Genomic DNA, 14,364 nt, shown 5'->3' with positions numbered 1-14,364 from the left:
TAAAAAGAATTGGTCATAGAGCTTAGAATGTAATATGCATTATCAATCGAATCAAAGGCCTTACTTAGATCTAATACAGCGAGTATCGATGGCCGGTTACTGTCCATAGCTCTTCTCACAGATTCCGTCAGTTTAAGAATAAGAGTGGTTGTACTATGATGCCTGCGATATCCAGATTGACACGACTCAACAAGAGAAAACCGATCCAAATGGTCAATAATTTGATCCTTAAGCACATATTCAAAGGCTTTCGACAAAGCAGGGGGGTTACTCTGTATTGCGATACGAAAGCAAATGCGATGCGATAGTTAAATGCGTTAAGAGTACAATTCGGTACTCTGTATCACTTGCGCAAACGCTTTCGCAAAGTAAACTGAAAATATGGTAACGCTTTAGCAAAATAAAGCGAAAATATGACAACGCTGGTTGCACAATGTAAACAATAACGAAAATGATAAAAAGAAATGTCAAAAAATTGTAAATAAAAACATTTTAAACAATCTTCCGTTCGGTGCGTGTGCTTTTAAAACTTGCTAATCGTTTATAACAAAAAAGTAATAATTATGGATTCGATAGCGTTATGGTTTGAAGAAAATTAACATGAACGAATTACAAGAAGAATTTTGCGAGATCGGTCAAATATACTCTCCCTAAGTGACCACGGGTAAGAAAATGGAAACTCAAATTATGTGACAAACGTTTTCGAATATTTCATTTTTATAGATTTATACAAAATTTTCGTCTTAATAAAGATGCGTTTATGTATGTATTAAACGCTATTAAAGACGACCTCGTCGTTCCAAATAAATCCACAGCCATTCCAACTCCAATAAAAGTGGCCGCTGCTTTGAAATTGCTTGGACAAGGTGGTTATCAACACCAAATCGGCCAAGACCATCTTTTAGGACTATCACAGCAATCTATGTCGCGCTGCTTAAAAGAAGTTTGCGAGGTGATTGAACGAATACTTTGTCCCAAGCACATACAATTTGAGGTAAGTGCGGAAGAGACCATAAAGTCTACCAAAGTTTGGAACTGACGTTGCTGTGTCTGTAACTTGTTTGGTTTTTCCCTAAAACAATTAGATACAAATATAAAAATTTAATTGTGCTTACTTACATGTTTGTTACTTTTTTTTTTTTTTTTTTTTTTTTCCTTTTAAGTTGCTCCCAATGCCGATGAAAAAAAACACCCTTATTGGAAGACTTATTTGGCCCGGAATCACAAAGCCAACACTAATAGACATCGCAATGCTGTGATGAAACTAAATGCATGGACCAGTCTTCTCCAAGAAATCCGCTAAAATGCTCAAACCTTCTATACCAAATTTGTCAACAAATTGTTCAATATCAAATATACCATCCAATTCGGTGAAGTGCGTTCTTTCCAAGAAAAATCTAGGGCATTCAAAAATCACATGGGATGGGGTCTCCACCCCACCACATGACTCACACTCTGGAGAATCAGCTACTCGCACCTTATAAAGTGTAGAATTGCAGAATGCATTGTCACTCAGTATTCTATTAATTGCTTTACACTGAAGAGTATTCACTGCCATATTACCGAACCACGGCTTCTTCCGCACCGTCGGAAAGATTCTGAAGTAACAGGAATTTCGTACTGACGCCTCTTGTATATATTCCGTTGACCATTTCAACCACAATTTTTCCTCTATTGTACGAATAGCATCACCTAAGGGCCATTTCAAATCTAAACGCCATCCCTCTTCAAATGCCTTTTTCGCTGCTTCATCCACTTTCTCATTGTGAGGTATTCCCGTGTGCCCGGGAATGAAATGTATTTCGATGCTTCCACAGTGTTCATTTGCAAGAGCCAGAAATTGATGTGCCAAAAAATTAAGTCCTCCGTTGTTTTTAAGCGCTTGAACTCCAGCTAGACTATCCGTTAAAAATGCAATATTTGTCAGCCCGTTGTTTGTAGCAAATTCAAGAGCTTTATATAACGCAACAAGCTCCGCCGACATAGAAGACAGTCTTTTGGTGACACAGAAGGCCTGAACCAAACCAGAAGCCTGGTGGTAGAAAGCAGCCCCCGTATATTCAGCATGCACTGAGCCATCCGTGAAGATTAAATCAAACTTTCTATCTTGTAGATCCGCCTCCTTCTCCAACCTCAGACTCCTAACCAGTTCAACGCTAGCTTCAGCCTTATTTTTGACAGCTCCTTTGAAAAAGTCCTCATCAAACTTTATATTACTTGGCTTAATGATTGAATCAGAGATCTGTGCGACGTCTTCAAAAATATGCTGGAATTGATGATAGATTCTGTAGTAACTAGAATTCAATGGACGATCCCGAACAGCCATTATCTCCTTTGCCGGAAGGTTCAACGCAAAAACTTTTATTAGTTCCTTTGCCGTTGCCAATTCAAATCTCTTGTCAGGAGGCAATTCACCAGCCATATGATATATGACTGAAACAGGTGTTGTGCGTATGAGACCCAGGGCCTTTCTCAGGACATTATTAAGGCAACTTTTAATTCTGCCAGAAGCAACTTGAGACATATTTGAAAGAGCCGAGGCTCCATATTCAGCTTTCGACCTCACAAATGCTTTATAAAAAAGTAATGCCTTAATCGGATGCACTCCAAAACGACACCCATTGATAATATTCATGAAGCGGCATTTCTTTTCAATCTCCCTGATCGTAAAGTCCACATGTTCGTTCGACGAACCATTTGTCGAGATCACCACACCTAGGTATTTCATTTCCTGTACTTGATTCAGGAGTGTGTTTTCAACGCATATGTTCAAATCTCGTTGTCTTCTGTTAAAGTGAACCACACTTGTCTTGGCCATGTTGAAATTAAGACTCTTTTCATTACATCTTGCCTTAAAGTCAATAATTTTAGACTGAAGCAATGTCTTGGTACTGTTAAAATCCTTGTCATAACAGATCAAAACAAAGTCATCTGCATATTGAAATAAACGACATTGACTCGAATTGACATGATGAAGTGAAATGGTGTATAAGTTAAAAAGAATTGGACTCAGCCCACTCCCTTGAGCTAGTCCACCAAATGTCTCTTTCGACTTTGTCCCGCAAATTAATATCCTTTCTCTAAAAAATTCATAGATCCACCAAGTAATGTGACTGTTAAAGCCCAAAATTTCCATGACATCCTTCAGAACCTCTATATCTGTGCAATCATACGCTTTCTCCACACCAACACACATACCCATTACATGCATTGACCTCGACTTCAGGTCGGCCACAAAATTCACAAGGTCGTTTATGCACATGGCTGTCGAATGATGAGGTCTAAAGGCATAAGAGCGTTCAGGGAGCAGGTTAAATGATCTGATATGTTCATTAATCAGATTTTTCAGCACACCTTCTATTAATTTGACATGTACACTCAGAAGCGATATCGGTCTAAAGTTTACGATCATGGTGGCATCTTTGTTCCTCTTTGGGACCGGCGTTAAAAGAATTCTCCTCCAGGAATTAGGAAAAATACCGTCCTCGAAAAGCTTCTTCAGGATTTCGAAAAACGCAATTCTGTCTGAGTCCTTTAAATTAATAATCATTTCATAAGTTATCTTATCAGCACCAGCTGCAGATCCGGGATTTCTTGATCTAATGAACGATTCAAAATCACATACTCCGAATTGAGGTAATGGGTCTCTATTTTTAAAATCAGTTGAGAGCGGCGGCGGGATGTTAATGGGAGCAGATTCTGTGACCATATTGATAAAACACTCTTTCTGTTCCTCATTCCAGATGTTGTTTATATTTTTTTCCTTACCAAATTTCCGCACGTTCTTCACTTTATCCCAAACCTCCCTCGGAGAGCAAGCCGAAGAGACTTCAGAGAGGAAGGCTTGAAAATTCGATTTCTTTAAAGTTCCAATATAGTTCTTCAATTCATTGTCAGCCATAATCCAATCTTGACAGTTCTCATAAGTTCTGTATCGGTGATATTTCAATCTAAGAGCATTGCGCCTTCGAAATAATCTTGAGGCCTCGGGGTCCCACCATGGTTTGGGTTTATATTTGTTCCTAGAATCTATGTATTCCGAACAATTTTGAATTATAGAATCCATTTTGGAACTGAATTCCTCATATGAGGTGCCCACACTCAAACGACTAACACCGTCTAATACACGGCGATGGCACACTTTGTAGAAACCCCTTGGTGCCGGATCAATATCACAGATTTCAATTACAATGGGAAAATGATTACTGTTAGTCAGTTTTGCCTTCCGAACAGACCAACTCGGATTTCGAACAAAGTTTCTGCAGAACGTAACATCAAGAAAAGAGAATTGGCCATCACGAACAGAAAAAGTGTAGTCACCAGTGTTGAGACAGCAAAAAGAAGAACCATACATCAAATCTGCAAGAATGTCACCTCTCGTATCAGAAACTGGAGACCCCCAAAGATGCGATTTGGCATTCAAATCACCGCCAAAAATCATCGGAAGGGACATGTTCTCAACAGAGTCAATGAAACTGGAAATAATCGCCTTAAAAGCACCGTTTGAGGTATTAGGTGGTATGTAAGCCGAAACAACACAGACATTTTTCCTCAAATTATGAGTACGAATACCAACCACTTCCCCAACAGGAAATTTGTCCAAAATTGAAAATGATATATCTCTTCTAATGTAGATGCCTACACCTCCATATCCATCACTCCTGTTCTTATAAACATAATTAAAATTACAAATGCTTGTAGTCGAATTATCAGTCAACCATGTTTCAGACAGTAGTGCTATGTCTATCTTGTTAGTCTCAAGAAATAATTCCAAGACATCTTTGTTCTCTCTCTTTCTCAGGCTCTGAATATTCAGTTGTAAAATTCTCATCTTTTCTTTAACAATAATAATACAATGAAAAAAACAAAATTACACTGAGAGGCTAGTGGCCCCCCCAGCTTTTATCAACTCGACGTCTTGCGTAGCAAAAAAGCGATTCATATCTTGATGAAGATCTTGAATGAAGTTCAAATGGTCTCCTCCGGAGCCATTTGCACCCACAACAATGTAATTATTTAATTTCTTAGCTAATTCATTTATAGCTCTCTCAAAACCAGATGTCTTCAAATTCTCCGCTGCAATAATACCTACACCGTTTGGAGCTTTATACGTCTCACCTTCTTGTAAAGCAGCCTGGTGCTCTTTTTGTGTCCTTCTTGCGTTAGCCTCCTCTCGTTCCTTATTTATATTCAGTTTGGCGACTCGCGCAAACGAAAATTGTTTATGAAGATCTTTTGCTGCATCAAGATTGTTGCTCACATTGCTGTTATTAGCGAAAGGCTTAAAGTTCGGCTTGTGCCGAATGGGGGGAAAAGCCACATCAAGATTTTGATCCAAAATATCAAACCTATTCGAAAAAATGGCAGAATATTTAGATCTTGCCTCTCGGATGGATAGATTCTCAACGACCATGATTTTTTTAATTCTAAAAGCCTTTTCCCTTGCAGGGCAGTCGCGGCTATTGGAAGGGTGCGCCAGTCCACAGTTAGAGCATGTGATCGGGTTACTGCAATTATTCGGGTCAACCACTTCGTGGCGTTGGAAGCAAATACGACAATTAGCAGGTGATTTGCAGTGATCTGCAAAATGGTTAAATCGGAAACACCGATAGCATTGACCAAAGGGGATAAAATGGTGTACCCTCAATTTTGCACCACTATAGTCAATAACCTCTGGCAATTTGCGCCCCTTGAAGATGACCTTCACTCTCCTTGTATTTATGGTCTCTCCTCTTTCTTTTCTAGTCATTCGAATAATATCCAAAATCGTTGTCTCATTGGTTTTTAAATCCTCTTTTAGCTCCTCTGTGGAAATTTCTTCCGGTACATTATAAATAACTCCTACTATAGACACGAAGTGAGCCAATATTCTGGCCTGATATCCACCTTCCCTTAAACGGGCATCCTTCACGAAGTTATTTGCCGAAGCACCATCTTTGAAGACAACTTTCACTCTTCCATACCCAACTTTAACAATTTCCAGAATATTGGGTATATTTAACGTTTTGAGGAATCTAGCCGCAGCCATGGTGTTAATCGGCTTTCTTTCGTTGCCAGACGTAAAAGTTTCTAAAAACGTTAAAAAGGGGCCTTCGCTTGTTGCATCATATTCATAAACACGGCTAGAATTAGTCAGCATGGTCGATTGGTTCACCTGAGAACCTCCAGATGTTTTAACATCACGGCGACCCTCTAATCTCGGTACCTTAGTGCCTTGCTTGTCCAGACTTTCCTCTCTTCCTCCTAGTTTATTCCGGCTTCTAGATCTGCATCTTCGCCCAATGTCCGGTGGTGGTGGAATTGGCGGGACATTTGCCTCAGTCCCATTCGGCATTTTTACCGCCTATAAACAAAAATCAGCAAATACACCTTGCCAATAATAGGTAACAATTTTTCTTTTCCAAATCAAAAAGAAAAGAGAAACCAAATAGATAGAATTTCACAATCTTCTTGATTTCGAAAAACCGCAGTGATCAAGTTCCGTGAAGCTCAGCCTTGAAAAAACACAACCTTGCTTGACGAACGACGCTCACGAATCATGTTTGTTACTTTGCGATTGCTATTTTGTTTGCGCACGATTTTTGCGATCAACGAACGAGTTTGACATACGCTTTCGCATTATAGAGTGCGGTGATGCCAGATTTGCGAAAACTAGATGCGCAAGGTAGATACGAAAACGAATTACTGAGTACCAATTACTCGATTCGCGACAATTTTTCTTACGCATCGCAATACAGAGTAACCCCCCAGGTAAAATGGATATTGGCCGATAGTCGCCTCGGATAGTACCCCCAATATGCAACGGGACTACTCGAGCCGATTTCCAATCCGAAGGAAATTTACTTATCATAATTATGGTATTAAAGACACACACAGATCACAGGAAAAACAATCTTTATGAACCTAATGGGAATTCCATCAACACCCATAGCATAGTTGTAGTTCAAAAGAACTGATACCCCTAAAACATAACTCATTGGGACGATCAACAAATTCTACGTGAAGATTAGAACTAGATGTAAAAGTGGACGAAACGGAAGTGAAATGAGTATTCAATAAATTAGGATCAATATCACAGTTATTATCACAGCCAATTGCACCAGTGGATCTAATACGAGACCACATATCACAGGAGCCTGTTGCACCATTGAAAAAATTTCTATAGAATATTTTTTAAAATTTTATTTCTATAGACAATTTTGCCAGTCTACAAACAGTAGATTTGTATCAACTGTGGCATCCGTGGTTACAATACTACGGTAGTCTTTGTAAGCGGATATAAAGCTAAAAAAATATGTTTAAAATTGAGGGGTTGACAAACAAAATTTTATTTTCTTTAAAATTCAGTCTAAAGGATAATCTTTCAATGGAATTTTTGTTCAAATTTAGTAAAAAGTACTTTTTCGCTCAAAAAATACCATTTTTCTACTTTCTTCAAAATTGTATTTTCCATCCCTGGTATTAGGTCGTATCTCATTTCTAATCGAAGAAGTACAATAACTGAAGACTCAAAATGATGCCCTTATTCACGAGATGGAACTTTATAACGCAGAAAACAGCATGATTAAAATGCGCTTGAAGGAGCTGGAAGCGAATGTTCGTTTTCAGAGGGAAAAATTCGAAAACTTAAAAAGTCGATGTTTCCAAATTTTTAAAAAAGTCCAAAGGTCGAAGTCTACTTTTTGATTATGTTTAAAATCTCTATTTTCAATGCGAAAACCGAACATAGTACCGGCCTATATATGGTCATGATGTTATATAAATCGATTTATGTAGAACCTTTACCACCATGTAGACAAAAATTCCCAAATATGAATAGTGCACATTTTTGGAATTTCTTTTCATTGAGGCTTTCATCACTTAGGGGTTATTTCATTTCTACCTTGGATGGCTATTTCGTGGATACTCGAGATTCAATTTATTGTTGAGAAACATTTCTTTGTAAATATTGTATTGAATGAAATAAAAAGAAAAAAACTTCATCTGTAAAATTTGTTTGAACCAGCATAGATTTAGTTTTTATCACACCCTTCATTTTGTCTGAGTGGGTCTTTATTTTTACGAAGATTTTGTATGGGTGGTTAATTCACAGAATTTTTTTAATTTGTCTCTATTGAATTTTTTTATAGGAAATGTTTTTATGGACTCAAAACTTATAGGGAGTTACCTCCTATAAACTTTTATTTATTTTTCTAAGAGATGTATCACCGTTTGTATTAAAATTAAGAAGGTCATCCTTACAAAACAAAGAGAAATGCTATTATTGGCAATATCAATTGCGTTAAACTCCTGAAATAAATACAAATATTTTGCTGTAGTTTCTGTATAATTTAATCTAGATTTTCATATATTTTGCTTGCCACAGCTTCTGCTCACAAATGACAGCCGGATTCTCAGAGTTCTTAGAATTGTAACACAGTTTTCCAACAGAAAAATACACTTTAAGTTTTCGTTTTATTTTAACTAAATTTAAATAAAAATGATTAAATCTTGTTATCAGCAATATTAATCTTGGCTTTGGTTAGAAGGCCTTGATCGCCCATATCTTGATTGTAGCCAATGCGGTATTTCATGCCAGGAGCCTGTAGAAGGACACAAAGAAGAATAAGAATTGCAAATGACGAAAAACCGACTTTAGAAATTCTGCTAGTTTTATTTGAGCAATACTTACATTGAACCAAACATCACGCCATTTCTTGCCACTGTCTGGATCGCGCAACAATTCAGGTACATCGAAACGTGGCACATTGAAATAGTTCATTAAATCAGGCTTGGCGCAGGTATAGTTAATACGGGCCTCACACCATTCACCCTCATTGGGGAAACGCCAATCCTTCATTTTCTTTTCCATGGGATCTTCATCGAATTTTTCGAAATCGATACGTTCGATATCTTCAACAACGACTTCAGTCTCACCGCCAGCAGTCCAGTCGTAGATCAACAACTCAGCGTGGGTGGCAATGTCCTTAAGATATTGTTGCTTATAGATATGTTCCATATCACGCAAATAGGCATCGGTGAAAACTGGTGATTTCACTTCGTAATCGTTGTTACGTTCCTTAATACGTTGCTATAAATAAGAAAATATTGTTATAAGAAATTTAGAATATAAGAAATTTATTACAAAAATCGCCCCAATTGTTCTGAAGACAGATGTCTTCCTAGAAAAATGACAGTTGTAGTAAAGACCAATTGTTTATTCTGAACAATCGAATTTTTACTAATCTTTCTCAATTAATTTATTCAACAAACTAATAAAGAGTTTTATGTAACGAGTGAAATTTTTTTTGCGGCCCGACAGGGTCATTAGATCTTAGTTTCTAAAAAAAATAGATTTGAAAAACAGTTGAGGTGAGTCGATTCTCAATATGCTTAATAATTTTTATGATCGGAATAGAATGTTATTAATCTCAACAACATTATCATTGCTCTTTTACAGGAAATTTTCTGGAGCGTGTTATATCTCGAAGAGGTGATCACAATTGACCACCGCCATCTTATGATTTATGTTTACCTCCATGATAGGAGACCTCCTTTTTATAGCCGGTTCCGAATGGCATTGCATATTACAGTGAAACCAATTAGAGAAGATTTGACCACCATTTCTGAGAGGTGATAATCAGCCTCTGTAAAACTTTAATACCTTGAAATTTCTTCCTTTGTGACGATGTCGAAGATAAGGTCAAAGGCCCAGCATCAATTGAAGACCTCAAAAATAGAATTATTGCATGGATCATTTCCTGTATGAAATGTTGGGCTTTAGAAAGCTAGCAATGCTACGGCTGCCACGATTTTTCGGTGTCATTTCGTGATAAACCACGGATCCTCCAGTACACATCTGAGACGAATTAACTGTGAACTGAACAAGGTGAACATATTTCGAAGAAAGCTAAATCTTTCCCATCGGCAGGAAAGGTTATGGTTACTGTTTTCTGGGTTATACAACATGTAATCCCCAGCGACTTCCTGTAGAAGGATATACCGTGCTGAACAATGTCAATGTGGTGATTCTAAGCTGAGTTAAAGAAAAATTGAACCCACATATTAAAGAAGCAAGTGCTCTTTATCTATGAAAACATACAGGCTTATTGTTCACGCCTTGCTATCGTCAAATTTGGCTACGAATCGTCTGTTATTTCAGGCTCACTAGACAAGTCAGTCAATTGCCATGGACTGTTTTAGGCGAACGCTTTTTTACAGGCTAACGGCGTTTCACATTACGATGAACTATTTAAGATTATTCAACCGTCGAACGGAACGGACGTGTTTTTTAATAGCGGATAAACTCATCGTAATAGGTACCTACTAAGAATTTCAAGAGTGATGGGATATTAAGCCACCATGCAGCGAAATTCAAAGTCATCCACTGGGTTGCTAACTTCAGGGCCCAGTGGACGGGTAACGACTGAAGTTATAAATTTGGGCAGCGACCAAGAGTCAGGCCCAATTAGTCGACCTGTAGACGGGTCGACCGGTGGCGACACTTTGACAAGTCGAACTTTTTCTAAGGTAACGACATCAAAAGGAGGTAATCCCTCACGAAAGAGATCCAAGGAACGCAGAAATGCTTTGTTTATCCTAAAGATGTTAGGATCAGTCGACCCAAGCACGCTGTCGACTAAACAAAGCGATTCCTTAAAATGGGCTCAAGGAATTCTTGAGGCTGGAAAAAGGGAACGATCACCGGATGAGCTGCCATCCTCCAAAAGGGATCAAAGATCGTTTGCCTCAGTTGCTAAAGACTGCCTTGTGATGGCTATCATTAATAAAGGAGCATTGGACGGTATTGTTCCAAAGCAAAAATGGAGGGAATTGAGAATGCTCTGTCTGTCGTCTACTCACAGGTGCTGGAAAAATTTCCCGGCCCAGATCCTCGACACCAAGAGGCTGGTTGGTATCAAGGACGATTTAAGCTAGTCGCATTTGAGAACCAGAAGTCTATAGAATGTTTTAATGCTGCTCTGATACTAATTGGTCAAGTTTGGGAAAGAGCTGCTCTAGAGTTAGTCGAGAAGAAAGACATACCGGCTAGAACTAGAGCACATGCGTGGATACCTGCAAACTCTTCTTACCCTGAATCTAATTTAAATAGACTGAAACGATGCAATCCAGATATTCCAACAGCTGATTGGAAGGTTGGCCGTTTGGATGAAGTAGATGGACCAAGACGGCCTGCAGTGTTTATATTGAACACACAGTCTTTGCCACATCTAGCAAAGTCCCAGGGCCGTGTATGTATCCGCCAATTAATCAAAATATATATTTTTTAAATCCGAAAAAATCCTTTAATTTTTCAGAAATAGTCCAAATTTGACTCCTTGAATGACGCGAATCGAATATTTTTTATCCGATTGCACTTAGAAAAAACCTAGACAAAAGCCCTTACTAAACATCTTCTCAATTCATAATCAATTTGCGGAGTTTTTGTGTTTCCGTCTATGACTCTAATCAAAATACAAATAATACTTACAAGTTAATTTGTTAGACCAATCATTAGAACTTTTTGCTAGTTCTCCCATTAAATGTTCATGCTTTTTCATCTCACTCACCTTAACAACATCGACTGGCATATCCAAATAGATAACCAAATGGGGTCTCAATAGCTCTGTAATTGTATTTCCTCGAAGTTCATAGTACACCGAGCGAGCACCTCTGGAGACATAGCCATGTTTGTACATGGCTTCCAAGAAAACAAAATCTGAATAACAGCTACGATCCAAAACTACACCTTGGCCGGTGGACAAAAGATGGGCCAAAGAATCAACATATTGCTCAAAACGCAATTTATACATGTGAATTTGGAAAGAGGCAGCCAAAGGATGAGTGGGCTCTTTGCAGAAATTGACAACGTCATAGGAGCGACAACTTTCAGGTAATTCAGGATCCAATTGACGCATATCATAACCATAGGGATTAATGTAATACATATCCATATTGGCTTCGGGCATATAATGCATTTCCAATTCTTCAGCCAATTCTTTGGCGAATTTACTCTTGCCCGCAGCAATGGGACCTTCTACGCAAATGATTTTTGAATTTTCATTTAAACGTTTTGTGGTCTTATCGAACATTGCTTGGAAAACATTGTATTCCTTCTCTTTGTAGGGGAATGGTTTATGTTGAATGACACGGGGACCACCACGCATTGTCTTGCCGGAGATGGAACGTTGTTGTTGGCTCAAACCAGCCGGCAGTGCGGGAGCACTGCGAGAGCAAAGGCGCACCAAGCCCACACGAAAAACGGCAGTCATCTAAAAACCAAAAACAAGCAAGTTGTATTACCGAGACAAGAAAAGCTACTGAAATTAAAATATATTTAATTTTAGATTGAACAAAAATTGCAAGATTATGGTCACATCAAATCGGTTACATCACACACTTCCAGGCATACAAACGTATTCTATACATATTTATGCTTTTCTAGCAAAATTCTTTATGAATTGCTATTGCTAACAGAGGATGATGTATTCACCGCTCCTTTGAATACAAATTTCTTGCATTACTTTGGTTCCTTTGGGTTAAACTCACTTTTTTGGAAAATGCTCTTCGACTTCGACGACAAAAATTAGTTCCACTGACAGAGGCTGTCAAAGCGTTGTGTGTTGCTATTGCCTTACGACAGCTGACTATAAACTGTCAATAAAACAGGAATGTTAGTCAACACAGGGTGACCTGTAATTCATCAATACGCCTTGTGCTGTGAAAATGGGTGAACAAATGTCGAATTGCAGACGGCTATATATAATTGTGGTTATATATAAATGTGATATGGACCAATGTCTGCATCGTTGTTAGCCACCGGGAGCAACTATGGAGCTATGGTTAGCATGCCCGCCTTACATACACATAGGTTAGGTGGCAGCCCGATGTATCAGGCTCACTTAGACTATTCAGTCCATTTTGCATACACATGGTTGTGGGTTCGATTCGGCCGAACACCAAGTAATGATGTTGACCATTCTGAGTGTTTCAAAGCTTCTCTAAGAGGTTTCACTACAATGCGAAGGCAGTTCGCACTCGGCCCGTTTGGAGGTTCCTTGTCATTGAGCTTAAACTGGAATGGGGCAGCACTCAGTGATAAGAGAGAAGTTGACCACTGTGGTATCACAATGGACTGAATAGTCTAAGTGAGCCTGATATATCGGGCTGCCTCATAACCTAACCTAACGTATCGTTGTTAATGGCGATAGACTAACACCATGTTCCTCTAAAATGACCCGCAAGCAAATCTGGGGATCAGTTTATATGGGTCTATATCCTGCCAACATTTCATGAATTGGCTGATATTCGCCTTATGCTCCAGCCAAAACATTAATATTATTCTTCTACCAACAGTTGTAGCAAAATACTTCAACTTTTTTTTGCACTACCCATCACCTGCACTCAAAAACAAGTTTACTTGGATCCAAAGATTTTGACCGTACCTCGAGGATTTTGGTACTGATTCCGAACCAATGATGCGGCTTCTTTAAAATAAAGACATTTTTAGCGTATCCTCATTTATCGAATTTTCATTCTATTGTCGCGATATGTATATTAATAAAGTTATTCATGTACAACCAAATGCCAGTTTAAAAATCTAAATTATAACGAATACTTCAAAAAAAAGTGTTTCCTTAATTTCAAAACAAACAAGTATATACGGCCGTAAGTTCGGCCAGGCCGAAGCTTATGTACCCCCAACCATGGATTGCGTAGAAATTTCTTCTAAACACAGCCATCCACAATCGAATTACTTAAGTTGCGGTAACTCTTGCCGATGGCAAGGTATCTTAAAACCTCCTAACACCGCCTTCTAAATTGTATGTAAGTCCATACATCGATTAATTACGTATATAATTCAGTTTGACAAAATTTTCTATAGAAATAAAATTTTGACAAAATTTTCTGTAGAAATAAAATTTTAACAAAATTTTCTATAGAAATAAAATTTTCACAAAATTTTCTATAGAAATAAAATTTTGACAAAATTTTCTATAGAAATAAAGTTTTGACAAATTTTTTTATAGAAATTAAATTTTAACAAAATTTTCTATAGAAATAAAATTTCAATAAAAATGAACTTTTTACAAACTTTTCTATAGAAATAAAATTTTGACAAAATTTTCTATAGAAATAAAATTTTGACAAAATTTTCTATAGAAATAAAATTTTGACAAAATTTTCTATAGAATTAACATTTTGACAATGTTTTCTATAAAAATAAAATTTTTGGTGGATTATTTTTGGCTCAAGTGGCAACCATGATTATGAACCGATATGGACCAATTTTTGTGTGATTGGGGATCGGCTATGTATGGCATGGTTATAAGCGGCTTTATACTAACATCACGTTGCAAATTTCAACCGGATCGGATGAAATTT

General features: G+C 37.8%; 1 protein-coding gene and 1 long non-coding RNA gene across 2 annotated transcripts; one reads left to right on the top strand and one right to left on the bottom strand.

The window, feature by feature from the left end:
- Positions 1 to 260: 260 nt before the first annotated feature.
- LOC142229259 (uncharacterized) lies at positions 261 to 808 on the top strand. The gene is made up of 2 exons (XR_012720369.1): positions 261 to 664; positions 724 to 808. It is a non-coding gene; the product is annotated as an uncharacterized LOC142229259 (long non-coding RNA).
- A 7,499-nt stretch (positions 809 to 8,307) lies between these two features.
- Positions 8,308 to 12,642, bottom strand: ND-42 (NADH dehydrogenase (ubiquinone) subunit ND-42). Its single transcript, XM_075299048.1, has 4 exons — positions 12,529 to 12,642; positions 11,550 to 12,251; positions 8,672 to 9,070; positions 8,308 to 8,582 (listed from the first exon to the last, which is right to left on the bottom strand). Exons 2-4 carry the CDS (start codon positions 12,249 to 12,251, stop codon positions 8,484 to 8,486), a joined length of 1,200 nt encoding a protein of 399 aa, XP_075155163.1. The 5' UTR covers positions 12,529 to 12,642; the 3' UTR covers positions 8,308 to 8,483.
- Between the last annotated feature and the right edge of the window lie 1,722 nt (positions 12,643 to 14,364).

The sequence above is a fragment of the Haematobia irritans genome, chromosome 3 (genome assembly GCF_050003625.1).
Source record: "Haematobia irritans isolate KBUSLIRL chromosome 3, ASM5000362v1, whole genome shotgun sequence".
NCBI classification, from domain to species: Eukaryota; Metazoa; Arthropoda; class Insecta; order Diptera; family Muscidae; genus Haematobia; species Haematobia irritans.
The sequence above is the reverse complement of the archived record's forward strand: the minus strand, read 5'-3'. Positions and strand labels throughout refer to the sequence as shown.